Source organism: Silene latifolia, chromosome 8, assembly GCF_048544455.1.
Source record: "Silene latifolia isolate original U9 population chromosome 8, ASM4854445v1, whole genome shotgun sequence".
Lineage (NCBI taxonomy): Eukaryota > Viridiplantae > Streptophyta > Magnoliopsida > Caryophyllales > Caryophyllaceae > Silene > Silene latifolia.
In genome coordinates this window covers 108,926,894-108,949,698 of record NC_133533.1, presented here as the reverse complement: position 1 = coordinate 108,949,698, position 22,805 = coordinate 108,926,894, and the positions used below count along the sequence as shown (strand labels likewise).

The following is a 22,805-nucleotide window of genomic DNA, read 5'->3' as shown; positions in this document are numbered from 1 at the left end:
TTTAAATTATCATATACAACTTGCTTTACATCGTTGTTCGGTAGTATTTATCTCTATTTCAACGCTTCAGAGATGTTTCGACTTGGTATACACTTTTATTTATGCCTACCTATAAACATTGTTGCTTATGGTAACTCGTTCTACTCTGTATTACTTTGACCAGGTTTGCCAACAGCATTTCATACCAATCTTAAAGACAACGTATATACAAGCAATGAGTTTCTTTAAATGGGTTAGTTTTTATAGTCAAAGAAATCTAGAAACGTAGACTAATATTATTATGTTTCTGTTTTCTGAACTATTAATACAGTTGAATTTAATATTTAGTAAACTGATGACACTATGTGCCGTAACATGTACACTCTGCAGATCCTTTTCCTTATTATCCACAAACAGTGGGCATGGGTAGGCCTAAACGTATGCGTCATGCACTTTCACAGGCAGAAGGATCAACAGCTGTGTAAGTTTCATTATTTGATTGTCTGTGTTTTGTATAGTTTTGGATATAATGTATTGGTATTTATTTGCATACAGAGGGATGGGTCGTGTTATCGCTAGCCAACCTAAAAAGCCTCGGACACGACATCCTATTGCACAAATACAAAGTAAGTGTGCATGGATTTATCAAACCTTTAAATTGTTTTTCTTCTGATTATCTACCAGCCAACATGTAATTTATTGTTTGTTTCTGAAAGGAGTACCAGCTGCTACAATAGGCGAACCTTTACCTTGCGTGCCCTTCCGACTACCTTCTTTACAACAATGCCAAAAATGTCTGGCAATCAAGATTGGCTATGAGACTAAAAACTTTTGTTGTGGAGATGGTGTTATAGAAATACCTCAGAGTGAATATCCTCCTGAACTCGCACGATTATATACTGCCAACACGGAGGATGCATTGCACTTTCGAAAATATGCTAGGATCTACAATAATCTTTTTGCGTTCAGTTCAATAGGTGGTGAGTTTGATGTCAAAACTCAAAAAGGCATTTATGTTTTCAAATTACATGGGCAGCTTTATCATCATGTGCCAAATTTATTACCTGTTGATGGCAAACCACGATATTTACAACTTTATTTTTATGATGGCCAACATGAGGCTGAAAACCGGGGTAATTGCCTTTCAGAATTGAGGCAAGATATTATAGATATTCTTATGCGTATAACGGAAACAAATCCATATGCACGGTTCTTTCGATCACTGAAAGATATAACCGTAGACGAAAACACCCAAATTGTCATTAACAAAAACCCACGTACAGATGCAAATGTTTATAATGCACCTTCATCAGATGAAGTTGCTGTGATTTGGTCTGAAAGTTCATCATCAAGTCTATCTGAAGGTCCACATATATCAGTAACTGGTAAAATGGATGGCAGTCACAGGATTATGCACTATTATGGTTGCTATGATCCATTACAGTATCCGCTTTTGTTCCCATCTGGCCAGTGTGGATGGAGACAAGGTCTAAAGAAGAAAAAAAAAGACACCTTAAGGACGGTACCCAGCATGCAAAGACAACCACTGGCAGCATCTGTAGATAACGTAGAAGCTTTGTTAGAGGCAGAGGAAAACTGTAAGTTTTGCAACGTCTTTTGCAATATTACTTTAAAATACTTTCTGCATTTAATGTTCTAGGTTTAAAATAGTTACTAATCACTAACGGATTGACAGATGCTCCAACGTCAAAGGATGAAGACGAAAGACAAATCTCATGCCGAGAATATTATTGCTACAAGCTGCAAAATAGACCTGGTAATATGCTGTTAAAGGCTGGTCGTTGTCTACAGCAATATATTGTTGATATGTATGTGAAAGTGGAGAATACCAGATTAGATTATTTCAGAAAAAATCAGGAAACAATTCGAGCGGAACTATACCAAGGCATCTTGGATACAGTTGATGCTGGAGAAAGTTGTGCAGCTAATGTTGGTCGACGAGTTATCTTGCCACCAACGTACATAGGAGGCCCTCGTGATCTTAAAAAAAGATACCTAAATGCAATGACTCTTGTTCATGAGTACGGGAAACCTGATCTCTTTGTAACAATGACATGTAATGTTAACTGGCCTGAAATAAAAGAACAACTTGGTCCTGGAGAAGAAGCACAAAATCGACCAGATATAGTAGTAAGAGTTTTCCATGGCAAGTTGTTATCCTTGAAGAAGCAAATAATGGAAAAGCATATATTTGGAGAAGTGGCAGCTTTCATTTACGTAGTTGAATTCCAGAAAAGGGGCCTCCCTCATGCACATATGCTCATTATTTCGAAACCTGGTTCCAAGATTATAACCCCTTGATTTTGATAGATTTGTATCTCGAAATACCACGACAAGAAAATCCAGCATTACGTGCACTGGTGTTGAAGCACATGATGCACGGACCATGTGGTCAGTTCAATCGTGAATATCAATGCATGAAACACAAAAGCAGTATGGGTCGGTGTAAGTACAACTATCCTAAAACATTTACAGCTGAGACAACTACCAATTCAGATGGATATCCAGAATATAGAAGACGTGATGATGGCCAAGCTGCTGTTGTTCGTAAACAAACGTTGGACAACAGATGGGTTATTCCTTATAACCCATTCTTATTATCACTTTTCGATTGCCATTTAAATGTCGAAGTGTGTTCAACTATTCAAGCTGTTAAATATCTCTACAAATATGTCTACAAAGGCCATGACCGGATCTCTTTCAATGTTATCAAAGGTGCAGATCCAAAACCTGTTGATGAAATCGAGCAATATCAATCTGGTAGATGGGTTTCACCATGTGAGGCAATGTGGCGTCTCTATGGCTTTGAACTATTTGAAACACAGCCACCTGTTATGGTGTTGCCAGTCCATTTGCAAAATATGCAGACAATGCGCCTGCACCCGGACGAAAATTTAGAGGCGGTAGTTGCAAATGAGAAACGTGCCCGCACGCCTCTTACTGAGTTTTTTGTGGAGAATTCAAAGGAAGGAACTGAGCCACTATTATATGCTGACTTCACCAAAAAATATCGGTGGGACAAAGGACAGAAGCGCTGGTTTAAAAGAAAAACAAAACTTTTAGTTATTGGTCGCGTAGTGTTTGCTTCACCTTCAGAAGGGGAGCGATATTTCTTGCGTATTCTTCTTCTTCATGTTCGAGGACCAAAGTCTTTTAAAGATCTACTAACTATTAACGGGTATACATGTGCTACTTTCCAAGAAGCTGCCCTCAAAAGACACTTAATTGAAGAAGATAACACAGTTGACTTGTGTTTAAATGAAGCATGTGAAGTTCAAATGCCATCTGCACTGAGACACCTTTTTGCAATTGTCCTAATCTTTAGCCAACCAAAAGATCCAGCAGAATTGTGGACAAAATATTACTGTCATTTGTCTGAAGATTTTAATCGCAAATTCCCCAATGACCCCAACAAAGTAAGTCGGCTTACAGCTTCGTCAGTTGAAATATCTTTGGAAGCTATGGGGAAATCATTGAAGGCATTCAACCTAGAACACTTAATGGAATCTGAAGACGATGAAATTCGCAGGACAAAAGATATTGTCGATGCACTTGATGCACCCATCCCGCAAGAGTGTGCTGATTGTAGAACAATGCTTAACTTTGAGCGTATAAAAGCATTTGATACTATAATTTCTCATGTAAAAGAAAATAAACCAGGCGCTTTTTTTATAGATGGGCCAGGAGGAACAGGCAAAACTTTTCTTTACAATGCATTATATGCAGAAGTACGCCTAATGAACAAAATAGTACTACCTACAGCTACTTCCGGCATAGCTGCTGCAAATATACCTTCTGGAAGAACAACGCACTCTAGGTTTAAAATTCTGTTGATATTAATGGATCTTTAACATGTGATGTACCAAAACAGAGTAGCCTGGCCGCATTAATAAGAGAAACAAGTCTAATTATATGGGATGAAGCTTCAATGGCCAAAAAGGAAAACGTTGAAGCGCTTGATTTGCTACTTCGAGATTTGTGCAATCCTGAAATTGTCTTTGGTGGTAAGATTATTGTTTTTGGTGGGGACTTTCGTCAAGTTCTGCCAGTAATTCCTCATAAACCCCAAAGAGAAGCTGTTGAGGCAAGCTTAGTAAATTCTGTATTTTGGGCCAAGTTTATCAAATTTCGATTAACTGAAAACATGCGAGCACGAGAAGATCTTCTTTATTCTTCCTTCCTACTATCCCTAGGCAACGGAGAATTACAGTCTGAGGAAAATGAATTAGTAAAGCTTCCTCAACAGATTGTTCGACAGCGTATACATGGTGGACCGGATCCTATAAATGATATTGCATCTGTTGCTTTCCCAGAGCTGGATCATGCTGAATTTAATTCAGATATTTTTACAAGCCGTGCTATTCTTACACCAATGAACGATGATGTCGACGCAATAAATTCAGTTCTGATCAATAAATTTCTGGAAAAGTGTAACATACGAAGTTATACGACTCATTACTTGATGACAAATGTAATATCTATCCATTGAATTTGTTAACAAACTCTGTCCAGGAGGCATGAGCCCACATGAACTTGTTCTAAAGGAGAATTGTCCAGTGATACTGTTACGCAATATACTACCGTCATATGGTCTGTGTAATGGTACTCGGCTCCTCTGCAAACGCTTCACCCCTAATTTGATTGAATGCGTTATAACAACTGGTCATCACAAAGGAGAACATGTTTTTATTCCACGAATTAAGATGCGACCATCATCTTCTGCAAATTATCCATTCCAATTCCAAAGGAATCAGTTTCCACTGAAACTAAGCTTTGCAATGACTATTAACAAGTCACAAGGACAAACTCTAAGCCAAGTGGCTGTCTACCTCCCAAAGCCATGTTTCTCGCATGGACAGTTATACGTTGCATTGTCTCGTGCAAGGACATCGAAGCAGGTCACTGTTATGTCAACAAACAGACAAGATCTGACAACAGATTTCCGTGTTAAAAATGTAGTATCATTCACAGTACTACGTCTAGCAAATATCATCAGTTAGGTAAACAACAATGGTAGAAATAGTGATATGAATGTTGCATATATTTAAATGTAAAAATATAATGTCCTTACTTCTTAAATATTTTAGTGTCACTCTGTTTGAGGGATTGTTGTCTTATTATTAAGAAGCAATTAAATGTTCTTATCTATTTACGACACTACTTTTTCCTTCATTTATAATGACCATTTTCCTAAATTGCAGAATGCACAACAACTGTATGAAATAACACAACATGGAAACATGGAACACTTCTACTATGTCAAAACAGCAAAACAGACATGGTTGAACAACTTTATTCAATATCAATTCTATATTTAGGAAGAACTATTTATTACTCAGTGCAAACAGCCAAAACAATCACTGATGTTTTTAAATGAGACCTAAGTTACCTTTTAACTCTCCAAATGATCTTGAAACAAACTAATGTCTGCAAGCAAATAGATGGATAATAAGCAAGTTTGCATAGCAGCCAAGCCAGGTTTAACATGGCCTTTGTAGTAGTATAGCCAACAAAAAAAGCAGCGCAATGGCTTCAGAATGTGCCATAGAGGCTGTTGTGCCTCGAACAACTCCAACGTAAATATAAGCTTCATATTCCAGTTTACCGAGTGCCCAAACCTTACAGTTCGTATTTCCTTATCATAGAGAAATAATTAAAACAAGAAGAAAATGTGCTACTGAGACAATATGGCTAAATTTTAATCGCATACCCAAAAATCATACTTTCGCTAAAAAACATAATCGCATACACATTTACGTTATATGATATTTGACATATTATTGGTCAAAGTTATAAACGACGTTAGACTCTTGAGAAGCAATGGGAAAGATGTTCATTAAGAAGGAAAGGGAGTATACATGATAAATTTTTTAGCATAACTCATAATGGTATATTCTACCATTATGGAGCTTTGCCACACGATGTTCAAATGTTAATTCCACTTAAATTTGTCAAACTGTCTTCATACAACCTAAAGTTCTGTTTTGCTATCACTACGTTGCAGATTTAAATCACACCCGAGCTTTAAAAGAGCAGGCTAATCATTAAAAATTAGATGATTTCAATCACACTAGGTTCATTTTAGTATTAAAACAGGCTGTAAATGAAATAAAACCAACAATATCTCAGTAAGATGATGTCAATGACGATCGCATGAGAATTGCAGCGCCATCAACTCTAGCACTAAAGACTGCAATTCTTAAGCAATACAGTCTCAATCGACGTCAATCGAACTTGATTTAAGGAAATCAGAACAACTAAATCCCATCAACTTAAAACCGTCCAAAAGAATGTTTAAAACATTTTATTATACCTTCCAGATTTTACAACAAATGCTGCAACCAAGAAAATAATTGTTAATCTGTGAGTACAAAAACACAGATAGACCTGAAAATATTGGTCATTGTAAAACTCATTACGAGAAGTAGATATATGGAATCCAAACTTCTTAATTTGTGTCCATTTTAAAGATCGGATCCAACAATGTTAGTGTGTTAACTGTTAGACTATAAGTGTAAGACTTTGTCTATTTAACCTTGTCAAGAAAACAAAAAAGGATACACATGAAGAACTAAAGGGGATCCAACAATACACCAAAAAACGAAGACATAGGAGCAGGCTATTTAACCTTACAAATCATTCATCATGTTGTATTAATATTCTTGGACTTGCAGAAAGGAAAATCTAACTGGATATTTCCATCATACACCTTCAATTCCCTCTGAATGTTTTCTATCCCAACTTGCTATCCAAACAATGGAAATACTTATATGCTCTACCAATATACAAAGTAAAAAAAAAAAAATTTTAAAAAAAAAAATCAATATAAGACAACACTTGTCAATATTACTAATGTGGACAACTTTAAAAAAATATTGGCAATGACATCACTAATCACTACAAACAGTTCTTCTACCCTTTTACATGCAAATGTTATTTGCATATCTATTTTTTATTAAAAAAAAAAAAAAAAAAATTTGCAAACCCAAACAAGTTTTAGCTTCCTCTATATATGACTATAGAAGAAAGACAATGCTATATACAACCAAACACAACTTCATTATTAGCTAAAACTTTCTTTAAACGCAGGAAAAATAAAGGGATTAAAACTTTCTAACAATAAAAAACAACTATAAGCTTCAGCTCCAAAGGTATGTGCGATCATCTTAATTTGACATTACTATTGCATAGATTCAATAACAAATGTATTCTACTATTTTACAAACATGTTTACTGTATGTATGCCATCCATTAATACTCATACATTGTCGTAATCAAAATTGCATGCATAGATTTCAATCAAAAATGTGGTGATTAAGAATTACTCATCGTCTTTGATCAAATAATTACTTAAAGTTATGTGTTAGATTATTTTGAAAAGTACACAATTACTTGATTAATTCCTGAACATTGATGTTTTAGAGGTGAAATTCTCATCACTTGTTTTTAACATTTGATTGCGCTTAACTCTCAGTGAATGATGGCTCTAATGATCTAAATTCTCAGTAATTTAGCTTAGTTTTTATTGCATGCATATGATTCCCTCTAAAATTCTTTAAACTATAAGTATGCACAAACTCTAAATCTCTAAACAGTTCACTGCAACTGCCAAACAATGAATTGCATGGAAATAATGCTGAGTTATTTACAGTTACCAAAACCAAACCATACCACCGTGATATTACTATTAACTTATGGAAATATTTATGCCAAATAATTGGTCATCCACTATTGATTGCTTTATGTTAATTACTTTAATTGGTAAGCTTCAATTTCATCTGCATTTGCCTTTAAATCAGCAGTAATGTTGTCTGCTTCTGTATGAAGTTAATTTTACTGCATGCAATCATCATAGAAAAAAAAAGCTATTTTAAACATAATTCAGATACAATTATTTTGCCTACAATTAACATAACGCATTATCCTTTAATTTCATATAACTAATTAAGACTATCCTCTGCTTAATGTAATTGCATATATTTCAGCTTATTTCTAACATAACATCTCATATTCTGTTGTGCTCACACTGCTTTTTTCTTTGTTTCCCCTCTGTTGGGCTTGAACATTTGGTCATACCTTGAAGTAGCATAGCCCCAAATTTGTCTATCATAAAATGATGTTAGTTGTGAGGGACATTTATAGATTGTTGGAGTTCATATATAAGCTGCTGTTCGGTTTTTGTGAATGTTACCTTCACACTTTCCAAAAGGTACCAATGGCATGTGAAGTAGAGAAAGAGTAGACAACTTTGGTTGTTATACATTGCAATATTATTAGGTTCTTAGAAACAATATCAGCATAAGAAACAGTAGTACTGCAGGTAACATATATTACGATATCAGCCTACTATTCCGACTGTGTTTAAATATTGAAAACTTTAAACCGTTTCTTGCTATTGCAGAATGTTACCCAATAAAGTGTACCTTAGCCAACTTACTACCTCGAGCAGAAACTACAAAGTCAGAGTGCGCGTAATTGAAAAAGGTCGACCTAAATGTTCTCCGAAAAGGGCACTCTCTACCAAAACCTGCTCCTTCAAGATGAACAGGCATAGTTTCTTATTATCTGTCCTTACTTCTTTTCTACGTATTGGATCTAATTTCGAACTACTACATTAACTTCTATTCTAACGAATACTCTATTACATTTAGGGTACACGCATACGTGGAACCCTCTTTGGTGATCAAGTTGAAGGCTTTAAAGAAGTTTTAATGTATAATGGAGAATATGAGATAGCCAATGCACCTATCAAACCTTGTGAAGAACAATGGAAAGTATCTACATCTGACTTGGATTACCAAATGCATTTCGGAAAACCAACCATTGTAGAACGCGTTAAGACTGACGAAGGTCCTATTCTTCCACAAAGATCTAGGAGCATTGCATGATTCCAAAAACAATTTGATCCAAATGATAAATATGGTAAGGATATTTGTTTCACTTATATGTATTTGTTAAGTCGATAATAAATTAAAGTTTTACACCGTAACTCAATAGTATAAATGTTCAGATATTGCCGCAATAGTTCTGTTTGTTGAAGATAAACCAAGGAGAATCGTCAAAGAACAAGGCCATGTAATTTGTGTTCGTGAAATAACTGTTATTGATCATAGGTACTTCTTTCAACAACCTTAACCTAATCTTTTGGAAGAAGAGACCCTAACATCTACATAAAATTTCTAAAATATTTTGCTAATTTACATTTGTGTTCATTGCAAAAAAAAAAAGTATTGAGCAACCATTAATCATTTCGGCGTGGAACGACTTGGCTGAAGATGAATGTGATTTGCTAATGAAAAAGACTGAACAACTTCCTGTTGTTGGCTTCACTGCACTTAAAGTGTCGCCTCACAAAGGTCTTTTCTGCTATGATATGTAACTAATTTTTGTACCAATGCAATTACATAAACTAATTGAAATGAAAATTATCAGGTTTCTCAATGACAACTACCATGTCAACGACTATTGAACACGCACCTGTCGGAGAAAAACCTCGTTCTCTTGAAGATTGGTAAGCTATTCAACGAACATTCATTTATGCTATACATTTGTCACATCAATTAAACATCCATTGAAGACAAACATGGCTTTTATCTCATACGAATCTGAAAAGCAATCTTTTACAAGCTCTTAACACTTTTTTTTTGGGTGGCATTTTTGGGCGGCGAACCACAACATTAAACTCTGTGAAATACAAGCACGCGTTTTAACTCTTAAAGGCTTATTTGCTGTACATCAGACATCAACTATTGCAGCTCTGCGGATGAAAAAGGTATATGCGCCAAATTACAAAGGTCCACTACTATTTTCAAAGTCCAATAACCAACTGATAACCAACTAAGTATTTCCATTTAAAATAACAAAAACGATAATATTTCAAAGTAAAACAACACTACAAGATGAAAGGTATACATTACAAGTCACAATTCCTAACCCAAATTGGATAAAATAAACGCATATCTAGGTCATTCCAACCTGCAGAGGCGGACAAATACAAGTGCAGAAATTCTTTTACCTGTTCCTACTGTTCAAAATCAGGAAGCACATCTATCCCCAGGTATTTATTAAATAACAAATATAATTTCAGCTCTCAATTTAATTGTTGTCACATAATAATTACAATTGCTAGCTTAAAATAATCTCAAAAATCACACAATACAGATAACGTTCAATCGAAGTCTCGACGGAATGGAACACTCCCTATAACAGTATTCACTGCAGATGCTGAGAAAATATTGCACGCAATTGCAGAGGACATATTCAGGATGAAACATTCGGTATGATTTTGTTTCTAATTATCAGACATAACACATCATATCTACCATTATATTTACGTGCTATTAACGTAGAGAACCTTGTGATTACATAAGAACAACATATTGCACGAAATACAGATGCAATGTTTGATAATTACAGCTACTGCAGAAACAAATTAAATCAACATGTATATGTAATAAATGCTAATATAACCACAATACATTTGTAGGAGGACCTGCCAAGATTTGAAGCCATGAAAAGCAAACTTCAGACTACGCCTTTCTCAATTGAAGTAGGGCCAAACACTACACTTTCCATGAACAATGTATTGCAGTGGGTGCTTAAAAAGATCGTTGAAACCGCAAAGCACCACCTCCAAACTCACCTACCGCAGAAAAACAGATGATCTGATCAAATAACTCCACCTGACACAATTCCACCTGTAATCAACGATGCTGAGAAAGAAACACAAGTGCTCCTCTTGGCAGAAGATGCAAACACTAATCCAACAGAAAGAACAAATGGTAACCATCAGAAATCAAAGGAACTGCCATCTACTGCAACCTCACAACTGCAAGTATCAGACATAATTTCTGTGAAAATTGAAAGGGCAGCCAAAAAGGTCACACAAGCAAAACATGCAACATATCCACAAAAAGATTAGTCAATATCTCAAAAGGCCGGCAGCTCAGCAAATTAGTTTGGAAAAAGAAAGATAAAACTACAATTTGCAACTCTACAAAGCAATCCTGAATTAGTAATTAAATATTAGCTTCATGTAATGTAAGACAATCCAAATATTTTGGGATCATCTAGACTTGCAAGAAAGTGGATGTTCCATTCAAAAGCTCTAAGCTCTTGAATAGATTATCTGACAACAGGCTATGCCATAAAAGCAAAGTCTTTCTTTCAAAAGCTACAAGCTTTTGCTTTTGTATGTACAATATGCACTGTTGTTCTTTAAAATATATAAAAGATGCAGTATTTGTCATAAGAATTGCATCACAAATTTCTAATGTGCACTTTAATTTATAGATACTACTGCATTTTAGAGCTTCATTACTCTTAACATCTAAGCAAATCTCTTTTACTTAGATTTCCAAATAACTATATCAAAAAAACAACAGAGAACAACACTAAACACCTATAAATGAATAACAATTAACAATTAAAGAATGAATAGATTATTGAATGGGCAAAATTGTCGACAACCATGTATTAGCAACCGGAAAACTTTCGAGTATCTTGAGTAGTACCTCCTCAACCTCACCTCCATAATGCGATACTCATGATCATTACAATAATGGAGGCAGTAAACATTAATCGCTACTTAAAGTGACGCTTAGTTCAATGCCTTATGTCTGTTTATTAAATCGACGCTAAATCAGCAGACCTCCATAGAGATCATTACTACTTTAGGCAAACTCCATTAGAACCCGAACAAAATATACAGAGGTGATGTACTATGAAACTGAATATCTATATTATAAATACATCAAATGGAATACACCAATACTTATTTCTTTAAAAAAAAAAAAAAAAAAAAAAGCAACTGTTACATGCAGTAACTATTACCATAACTTAAAACTTTTCTTACAAAACCAGCTTAGAGTTCTACTTACTCACCTATAAAAGAATGTAAAAAGCATAGTCTAAATCACACATAACCACATCTCACAATAACAACCAAAAAAAAAAGAAAACAAGAATCCAGCAACATATAGCTAAACAAATTAAGAGGTAATTTTTACTTTGACTTTGCAATTTGATCTTTACTCTTGATACAATCACTTAAATTTGTATGAAATGATGCCTGTTTATCCTTTATTAATTTCTGGCCTTTATAATTTAAATTTAACAATATCCATATTGAATTTCTCTGTTTTCATGCATGTTTACCTTTACTCATTGACTGTTAAACCAAAAAATAGATTTATGATCAGCATGCAGCTCCTTTTTGTCCTTAAATTACATGCATATACTACTAAGTTAAGGTTTTCTATTCAAATGTTTCTGAAGATTGTTCATATCCATGTAATATAACTTAATACCTGCTTCCTGGTCGAAAGTTCAACTTACTTTACTACTCAACTTCAACAACCTGTTTCAATAAGCAGACATAATACATATTGTGCATCTACTTGTACTAACATTTCTTAATGCTTTGCTTTCTCTACTGTTTTTCCTGCATAATACTTTCACAGTCTGACTACTATTAAATGCCCAACATGTTGATTGATGCTCAATTCGACCTTCTTTGATTTAGATCACACAAAACATCCTTGCAATCTTCATGCATGTGTTACAAACTTACAGTATTACAATTTCTTTAGGTGCATGTGCTGAAATAAAACCAGCTGCATTTAAATAGTTGCAGATATAATGTTGTCAGCTATTTAATCATCTTAACAAGGTGTTTTAATTTACATGCATGTATTACTCACGATAGCACATCAGGTTGTATACTTGGCCCACATATCAACACGGTTCTTTTTCAAGGCATTTTGTCGCCAGTCATGCGCATCACGGGAACCTTCTTTGGAGGTCACCCATTCTAAAAACCAAGAATGCTTAACTGTAGAGATCTTTCGCATTGATAACCAAAAAGAAAGTGCATTTTGTTGTTCTCTTCTTTTATTTACTCTAAGGATTTGTTATCCTCTTTTGTCTTCTAAATACTATAGTTCATATTTTCAAGCTACATAGTTAGCCTCTACATGTTCATATATTTATCTCAAAACCTCATGCAGTGACCAAAAATTGGATAAATGCACTTTTACTTTTAACAGTATTAACTAATGTCTTCCTTATTGAATTATCGATAAAGTTATCCTGATATCGCAACTTACAGGATGACAGAACCTCAAATGTATTTGGATGACCTTACCACATCAAGTAAAAAATTGGATTAATTGATAACAATACTCTCAACTATGGGCGAACCGCTAAAAATACTCTGATCTCTTGTTTATCCATGAATAAGCCCAACAATAAGACACCTTCACTTATAATAAAATAAGTTAACCGGTGACCTGATTAGAAGGTAATATTCTTTCTTAAACCTAAAAATCTATCTTTCTCAGTCATTTTCAAAACAAACCCCTTTCTTTTTCCTTCTTCATCTTCCTTCCATTGACGCCTGATCTTCCTTCATCTTCAACAAACACATTTTTTTTTATTTTCCTCCCTTGATGAACCACGCTTTTCTTTATCATCTCTTCTTATATTCGTCTTCTATTGTTGGTGAAGACTATTGTTGATTCAGTTTCTCCTTCACAATGGCTCAGGTAAATCTCCTTTTCTTTCTTCTTCTTTATGGTAATTATATTCGAATAATCATAATAATTGAGTTGTTGATGTCTAATTTTTCAATGTGGCAATTAAATTTGTGTTTTTTATTTTGCCCCTTTTTTATTAGGGTTTTTCGCATTTGTAAACTTGAATTAATTTCTGTATTTAATTGATTCCATATTCATGATAGGGTAATTTTTTAGCTGATGTGACATTGAAATTTTGGCATGGAGGCTGTTTTAAGATGGATGGAAACTCTTTGGTTTATCAGGGTAGAAATTTTAGGACAGTGTCTCTTGATCCTGATGAGATGGGTTGGTTTACTTTGATTGAGGAAGCTGAAAAATGTGGGTTTAAGAGGGGTGTAGATGCTGTATTCTTCATGATTCCAAATGAGGGGTTAAGGAGAGCATTTGATGATAGGGATGCACAGTTTATGTGTACTTTGGCTGAGCTCCATAGAGTGGTAGAGTGCTACATTATACTTGATAAAGACGTAGCACAATTAATGCAGTGGATAGAGGTTATTGATAATGCTGTTGTTGTTAATAAGCCAAGTAAATTAGTACCTAGGAGAAAAGGAGATGTGAAAAAAGCATCTGTTGAGAAAGATGCTGCTGTTCAAAAGGAGGGACCACCTGAGTCATCCTCTTCATTTATAACTCAAAAAGAGGCACCTTTATCTAGTCATAAAAGCACATCCTTATCAGCTGAAAAAAATCCCAAAAAAACACTTAAATCTCCCAAAAAATGCTCAAGGCCAAAGTCACCTGCTATTAGAACCTCACCCAGAATTGCTTCCAAACAAAATATTCTTGAAAAATCATCTGAGAAAACAGCTCCAACTGTTGAACATTTACAACCTCAAAATACTGAAGAAATAGTCCCTCAGATTCCCCAAAAATTGAGTGACCATCCTAGCTCATCTTTTCACTTCAATGACATTACACTAGCAGATCTATATGATGAATATGAAGAAAGAGCTGATAAGGCATGCTTAAACTGTAATGAGGGGTTAAGTGATTTGAGTGAGGGTGAAGAAACTGATCCAGGTTATGAACCTGAAGAGGATGCAGGAGAAAGTGATGATGAGGATGATAAATCTGAAGAAGATGAAGTACTACTTGAAGATGATTTGAATGACATTGACTTTCATGATGATGAGTTGCATGAAGCAAGAGTGAAACTGCTAGCTTGGAATGCAAATGCATTGAAAATTGCAAATCAAGTACAACTTGAAGCTGCATCTGGTAAGCTCACTGCACAAGAATCTTTGACTGTACCTAATTCTTCAAATAAAGTTGAGGTACACCTGAGTGACTATGATGAGAGTGGAGATGAAGAAGACACTCCTGGGGAGAGTGATGAAGAGAGTATCCCTGGAAAAAGAAAGTCTGCTAGTATCCCAGTAGTGAATGAGAGAACTGACTACCTAAAGCTTAAATGGTGTGTAGGAATTAGATTCCCTAACACAGATCTGTTCAGGGAAGCAGTGATTAGGTATGCAGTAGCTCAGGGGAGGGATCTTACTTTTGATATAAGTGACAAAGCAAGGGGCAAAAAACTTAGGGTTAGATGTAAAAAAGGGTGTCCTTTCAAACTATATGGTAGTTGGGACAACAAACTAGCAGCTTTTCTTGTGAAGACAGTTGATCCTCATCACACTTGTCAAAGGACAATGGAGAGTAACAGACAACTGAAATCAACCTGGTTAGCCAAACAATTCCTTGATGTATTTAAAGCTAAACCACATTGGCCAGCCAAAGACATCATAGATACTGTTAGGAGAGCATATAAGGTTATAATTAAGAAAGACATTGCTTACAAAGTTAAGTATCATGCTCACAAACTGCTTCATGGGTCAATGAAAGAACATTACAGTAAGTTGGGGAGTTATATAGCAGCTCTTGAACAAGGCAACCCAACTAGTGTCTTCACTTTGTATACCAACCCAAATATAAGCACAAATCCTGCAGTTTTTCAAAGGTTATTTGTTTGTTTTGATGCTCTGAAGCAAGGGTGGCTGCTTGGTTGTAGAAAGATACTGTGTGTTGATGCTTGCTTTTTGAAGACTTTTTTAGGAGGTCAATTAATAGCTGTTATTGGGAGAGATGGTAATGAACAAATGTTTCCTTTAGCTTGGGCAGTTGTTGAGGGTGAGAATAATGAGAGTTATGAGTGGTTTTTTCAACAACTAAAAAGCAGCTTGGGAGAAGCAGATGGACAGGGTTGGACCTTCATTTCAGATCAACATCAGGTTTGTTATCATCTTCTACTTTATAATTTGTTATCATCCTCTATTTATTTGCAATGCTGGACCATAATTGTTATGTTTGTTTAAATATCAGAGTATCTTGACAATGATTGCTAAGGAATTTCCTAGGGCAGAACATAGGCATTGTGCTAGGCATATTTTTGCTAATTGGCACAAAACCTATAAGGGTGATGAAATGAAGCTCTTATTCTGGAATTGTGCCAAGGCATACAATGAGGCTGACTTTGATGATGCTTTACAAGCTATTAGGGAGGTTGACCATAAGGTTCTTTGAAGCTTTCATAGCTTGTAGGCCAAATCTATTTTGTAGGGCATTCATCCAAACACACACAAAGAATGATGTAATAGTTAACAATATGGCAGAAACATTTAATGCCTACATCATTGAGGCTAGATCAAAACATATAATTTACATGCTTGAGGAGATTAGGTCAGCCTTAATGGTCAGATTATTGGAAAAAAAGACAGCAATGGAGTCAAGTACCAATATTGTTTGTCCAAATGTGCAAGAAAGACTAGAATTGGAGAAGGACAAAGCTGCACAATGTAAAGTGGCAGTTTCTACTCCTACAGTATTTCAAGTGGCCCATGGTATAGATGTCTTGACTGTGGATTTGGAGGCAAGGACTTGTACATGTAGAAAATGGGATTGATGGTATCCCTTGTTTTCATGTCTGTTCTTTGCAATCTTTGATATAAGTGCTCATGCAGAGGATTATGTTGATGATATGTATAAAAGAGAAGCATACCTGAGAAGTTACAATTTGCCTATAAGTCCTTGTCCAGGGCAGAGGCATTGGCCAAAGGTACAGTTGCCATTGAATCCTCCCCCCATAAAAATAGGACCTGGTAGGCCTAGAAAGAAAAGAAGAAGGGACCCCCATGAAAACCCTAAAAAACCAGGTAAACTGTCTAAGCATGGTATAGAGATGTCTTGCTCTGTTTGCAAGTCAACATCTCATAATAAGAGAAGGTGCCCTGACAAAGACAGAGAAATAGCACCCCCTCCAAAGAGGCCAATGGGAAGACCCAGGAAATCTCCTGCACCAGATGCAAGTCAGGCATCACAGACTGCCTCTGAGGTTCACCATGCAGCAACAGCACAGCCAACAAGGCTTGGAAGGGGAGGAAGAGTCATTAGGACTGGAAGAGGTGGTGCTAGAGGGAGAGGAAGGACTGGTGCCAGGGGTGGTGTTAGAGGAGGTGGAAGAGGTGGTAGGGTAAGTATCTTTTTGAATCTTTCAATGATAATTTGCCTCTGAGGTTCACCATACATACTTAATTAACAGTTTACAATGTTATCATTATAGGCTCCACAAGGATTTGGGGTGCTCATTGATGAATCAGGAAATGCTTATACCAATGTAAGCTTGTCAATCTTATATCCTATCTTTATTGTACTTAAACTGAACTTGAATTGATAAATAGAGAACTGATATTCTTTCAATGATATATTATTGACAGGTTGTGGGCAGTAACACAGGTCCAAGGAGCATTATGGTTGGACAAAGTACACAGCAATCAGTGAACCAGTAGATCAGATGAAGCTCAGTTGTTTAGATATCTAAGTAGCATTTTGTAGTTGTTATGGTTGTTATGTACTTCTTGGATATTAGAGAAGTTGTTATGCAGTTCAGTTATGTGCTTTTGGAGACAATAAAACATGTCGTAGGAATGTTCTGAGCATGCTATGTTTTGAGTATCTTTTGGAATGTAACACAGATCTTTAAGGATGCAATGTAATGAGACAAGTTGTTTCAAATGAAATAGAATTGCATTTCTTCAAACCATTGTTTTCATACATTATTGCTCAAATACAATCAAGCTCTAAACATCCAACTAAAGGCAAATATTACCCAAGAAATTATTAATCCAAACATTACAAATTTTTCCCCTTTTGAATGTTTATCTACTTCACCCCTCAACACAGTCACTTCTGATCTGAGCTTGTCATTCTTCAATTTCAGTTTCTTCAACTTTTCATCATAATTCTTCAATAAATCCGCCAGTTCAGATGGGAGTGTATTTGAACCAATTTCCACATGCTTTTCCTCCTCCAATTGAAAAAATCGACAACCATTATGCTACCAAATAACATCAACCAAAAAACCCATCAAAACAATAGTCTTTTACAAATCTGACTATCTACAATAAAACCCATCAAAATAATTTCAGATTGAATGATTGAACTTACCGGCCATAGAGGACACCCGTAGAACTTCTTTCCAACATGTGAACCCTTCGTCGCCGTCCGTCTAATTGCACTGAGGTTATGGTAGCAATAAACATCACTTTTACTTATAGAACGTGATGAAGAAGATGACCCCTGCATTTGTAGTACAATTTGAAGGTAAATTTGGTAATGGAGGAGGGGGAGAGAGAGAGAAAAAAAAAATTTCAAATTACCATCACTGATAAGGGAAGCAGGAGGAAGACGATGAAGTTATAAAGGGAAAAAGGAGTGGGCCCCACCACATTACCTGTTAGAACAGGTTAAAAAAAGAACAATTTTATTATAAGTGAAGGTGTCTTATTGTTGGGCTTATTCATGGATAAACAAGAGATCAGAGTATTTTTAGCGGTTCGCCCATAGTTGAGAGTATTGTTATCAATTAATCCTAAAAAATTTAGTGTTGCAGTAAAAGTCATTGAGAAAACACGACCGAAATATTGGCCAAGGAATGGAATTGAATACCAAAATCTGCTGCTTGAAGATGAAAAGGTATTAGCAACTTACCCATTTTATTGTATTAGCAATCATCTTACAATTTTCAGAGTGTTTAAGACACCCTTATGAACAAATGTTGATTAATATTTGCAGGGTAATAAGATGCGTGGAATACTTTTTGGTGAACAGATAAGACTATACAAAGACGTCTTGATCTACAATGGCCGCTATGAAATTTCAAATGCACTAATCAAAACCTGTTACAAAGACCAAACACCAACTCCAGCTAATCGCAGAAACCTAATGGTTTTCAATCGTCTTACAGACATTCAACCCTTAGACATCGGACCAGGACCAGTTCATCCAAATTATCAATACATATGCCAGATACCAAAAGTGTCTTCTAGAAGAGACAGATATGGTAAAGCCTTAACTTCTCTTATGCACTATAATTTAAAATAATCTGTAATAATCTTAACAAGCAAGTTTTGCATTTACACTTGAATTAACACATATGTATGCAGATGTCGTTGGAATCCTGCTCTTTGTAGAAGAACAGCCTCACAAAGTCACTACACAAAATGGCAAAGAATACACAATTCGAGAACTTGTCATTTCAGACAACAGGTAATATATATCAACTACAACAATTACGAAATTACAATAGCCATTATAACAAATCACATTAAACCGCCTTTTCCATATATTTAAATCAACAAAGACCGACCTTCCACTCCTTATCAGCATGCGGGATGACTTAGCTTCTATCGCATGCGATATGCTCATTCCAAAAGCTCGAGAATTAAAAATAGTAGGTTTCACAGCATTGAAAATTACAACCTACAAAGGTAATACTATACTATAAACTTAATATATTGAAAAACATACAAGTATTAATCTACTAATAAACTCATTATAATGCACAGGATTCTCTATGGCCACCACAATATCTACAACAGTAATCCAATCACCCACTGGAGAGAAACCAGCTATTCTTGCCAACTGGTAAGGCTTCAGAAACATTTACCTTACAACATCTTCGCTTTACACGGAAAAAAAACATTTTAAAAAATTGACACTACTGCAGGCGCAATCTAAGCTGGGATAAGCTGACAGAAATGCAAGAACGCATTCAAGATGCACGCCGATCATTTCCAAATAAACATAGGACAACCATTGCAGCATTGCTTAACCAAAAGGTACTGAATCGACAAACTGATTCACTGTCTACATTTAAACAAAAAAAAAAAAATAACAGTCCTACTATCACTTACTCACGCAGCCATATAACACAACCCAACTAGAAAAGCATATTCTCAAGGTCACAATACCAAAACCAACCTTCGACAAGCTTACTGCATATTTAGGATGCTCTGAATGCGGAAAAGAAACAATTACAAAAGGAGGAGATATTTATTACTGCACAAGCTGTTTAACAGACAACATTACTTCAATGCCCAGGTAATCATATGCTTTCTTACAAACTATTTGACCAATAAACTATCACACAACAATATTAACTGACATATATTACTAAAACCGTCCAATGCAGGGTCACTCTCAATTGTGAAATTTCTGATGGAACTGGTAATCTAGCAATCACAGCGTCCACAGCTATTGCCGAAAAATTTTTACAGATGCAAGCCGCTGACATCTTCAGAATAATACACACGGTAAATTTCCCATATAAAATTGAACACATTTCGACTACTAAAATGTATGTTACAACAGTTAGGAAATAATTATGACCAACCATTCTTATAACAAACACTCTTTCAAATCTTTAACATTTAATAGAGTAACATTGTGTATAATTTTTGCAGAAAGATTACGCGGCTTTTGAACCAATCCAAAAAAAAAATACAAACATCCCAATTTACAATGGTGGTGACGCAAAACACATCTCCAACAACCAACAATGAAGAACAATGGAAACTAGAAGCTGTGAAGAACCACTCTGGCAACAAACACACAGAAACGGCTGCTGAAAACTCTTCCACTGCAGCAAACAAGAACCAGGAAAAAATACAAATAGACAACAGCGAACAAGACAAATCTCATTCAGCCATTCTGACCACCGCGAAAAGAAGCTCAAGCACACAGCAGCTAAGTCCAGTAAGATTTGAAAAAGTCAGGAAAACAGATCCACAAGTGACTAATCCATCAGAAGACAACACTCCAACAAATGAAGACGCAACCACTTCTACAACCCCCTAGACAATCCTGAAAATGCAGAAAAGAAAAGTAGCCAAAATAAATTGGCATTAGAATTTAGTAACCTTTTGGGAACACTGAACTTCACTAAGATCATTGTTCTGTTCAAAAGCAATATGAACTTGCTTTTGATCTACTAACTATCTAAATCTTTTGGCTCACAAATTCAATCTTGTCTCTAATGTGAACATTTGTATTACTCAGACTAATATGTAAACCTTTTGCCTTATTGTAAATATTACGATGTTAGCACTTGCCTATAAACCAAAACTTATGTCTACCATAATTGATCGACCACAAACATTGCACAAATTGGGGCACCGCGCCCGGTAGGGCGCGGTGCAACAACTAGTATTACTTAACACCCATAATCTTCATTAACATTTTGTCCTATTTAATTCATCTCTTGAAGTCCTCGGCAATCAATTATCTAATTTAATAATACCACAAAATAAATTAAAAATTAAATTAAAATATGGGAATTTATGGTTCTGTAATGACTATAAAACCTACAATACCTATAATAGTTTCTATTCACTTTATTTATTTAAAATATGCCCATTTGTCATGAGTTTCTAAGTTGTGGATTGTATTTTATGGTTTAATTTATTTATTTGATTATATTGAGTATTATTGTCGAGTATTATTGTTGTTGTTGTTGTTGTTGTTGTTGTTGTTGTTGTTGTTGTTGTTGTTGTTGTTGTTGTTGTTGTTGTTGTTGTTGTTGTTGTTGTTGTTGTTGTTAGGGGTGTAAATGAGCCGATCTGAGCTCGAGCTCAGATGGGCTCGGGCTCGGCTCGAAATTTTTAGCTCGAGCTCAGGCTCGGCTCGAAGCTCGTCGAGCTAAAAAAATTGAAGCTCGAGCTCGGCTCGGAAAAAGCTCGAGATCGGCTCGAGTTCGAATCGAGCTCGTTTTGTCTTTATATTATTTTCACTTTCTAACTTTTTTTAATCTAACTAAATAAAAATATTTTTAAATAATAAATAAGATTATAAAATTCTAAAAATTATTATAATATAATATAATTATACATGACTAAATAACATATCATTTATAATAAAATTAATATTTAAAATATAAATATTGTACAAAAAAACTATAAACGAGCTTCCGAGCCGAGCCTTGCTGAGCTCGGGCTCGGCTCGTATTTAGCCAAGCTCGGCTCGAGCTCGAGCTCGAGCTCGTTTTGACCGAGCTCAAGCCGAGCTTTGACCGAGCCGATTCCGAGGGCTTGTCAAGCCGGCTCGGATCATTTACAACCCTAGTTGTTGTTGTTGTTGTTGTTGTTGTTGTTGTTGTTGTTGTTGTTGTTGTTGTTGTTGTTGTTGTTGTTGTTGTTGTTGTTGTTGTTGTTGTTGTTGTTGTGTCCCATAAAGTATATTTTAATTTGTTATGTTGTTGGTTTTATGAATCGTTTGCTTTATATTTGAATTCATGTTTTCCAGTTGGTTTAATTTAAGTGACTTACATGTGACAATGTTTTGATTCGTTTTTCAAGTTTTTGCCAGGTTGATGTTTTATCTTTTGGTCAATTTATTTTTTATATAACTTTAAATCACCATGAAACATATGTGAATGCAGATAAGGCAAACCATCACGCGGGTAATATGAAGAAGGAAGAAATACAAAAGACACGAAACTGAGGTAAAATTAAAGGTAAAAAAACGTAAGGTAGAAACTGATAAGTAATGGATGATTGTTGATCTCAAAATAGAAGTCTTATAATACTTCTTTTAATTTGTTATTAAACGTATATTGTGGTGTAATTTTACTATTATACTTTCCCGATCAACCTATTTAAATTTGTATTTTTGTATTTGTTGGGTTCCCTTGATTGCTGATAACATGCCCATTTGATGTGTGTTATTTTAGTTTACCTTTTCAGGATTTATGGTTAAATCAAGCTTGGATTAAGAAGTGTTGAGTTGTTGATCATCCCATTGTATTGAGTCTTAAGTGTCATCTATTGTACAAGTTAGAAAGTAAAGTATTTTAGAGTAATAGAAACAGTCAAGACGACTGTTACTTTCACAAGTAACAGCTGCCTGGACTATTGCCTCAATTCGTAACACTTGAATTCTTTCTTATCTTTCAAAAGC

General features: G+C 35.3%; 3 protein-coding genes across 3 annotated transcripts; all 3 read left to right on the top strand.

The window, feature by feature from the left end:
- The first annotated feature begins 2,435 nt into the window (after window positions 1-2,435).
- LOC141595711 (uncharacterized) lies at window positions 2,436-3,851 on the top strand. The gene has a single exon (XM_074415677.1). It carries the CDS (start codon window positions 2,436-2,438, stop codon window positions 3,849-3,851), a length of 1,416 nt encoding a protein of 471 aa, XP_074271778.1.
- A 9,497-nt stretch (window positions 3,852-13,348) lies between these two features.
- LOC141595710 (uncharacterized) lies at window positions 13,349-16,097 on the top strand. Its single transcript, XM_074415676.1, has 3 exons — window positions 13,349-13,544; window positions 13,739-15,805; window positions 15,897-16,097. The coding sequence occupies exons 1-3, from the start codon at window positions 13,536-13,538 to the stop codon at window positions 16,095-16,097; spliced, it is 2,277 nt and encodes a 758-aa protein (XP_074271777.1). The 5' UTR covers window positions 13,349-13,535.
- LOC141595845 (uncharacterized) lies at window positions 15,897-17,610 on the top strand. Its single transcript, XM_074415800.1, has 3 exons — window positions 15,897-17,043; window positions 17,134-17,187; window positions 17,288-17,610. Exons 1-3 carry the CDS (start codon window positions 16,552-16,554, stop codon window positions 17,357-17,359), a joined length of 618 nt encoding a protein of 205 aa, XP_074271901.1. The 5' UTR covers window positions 15,897-16,551; the 3' UTR covers window positions 17,360-17,610.
- Window positions 17,611-22,805: the final 5,195 nt, after the last annotated feature.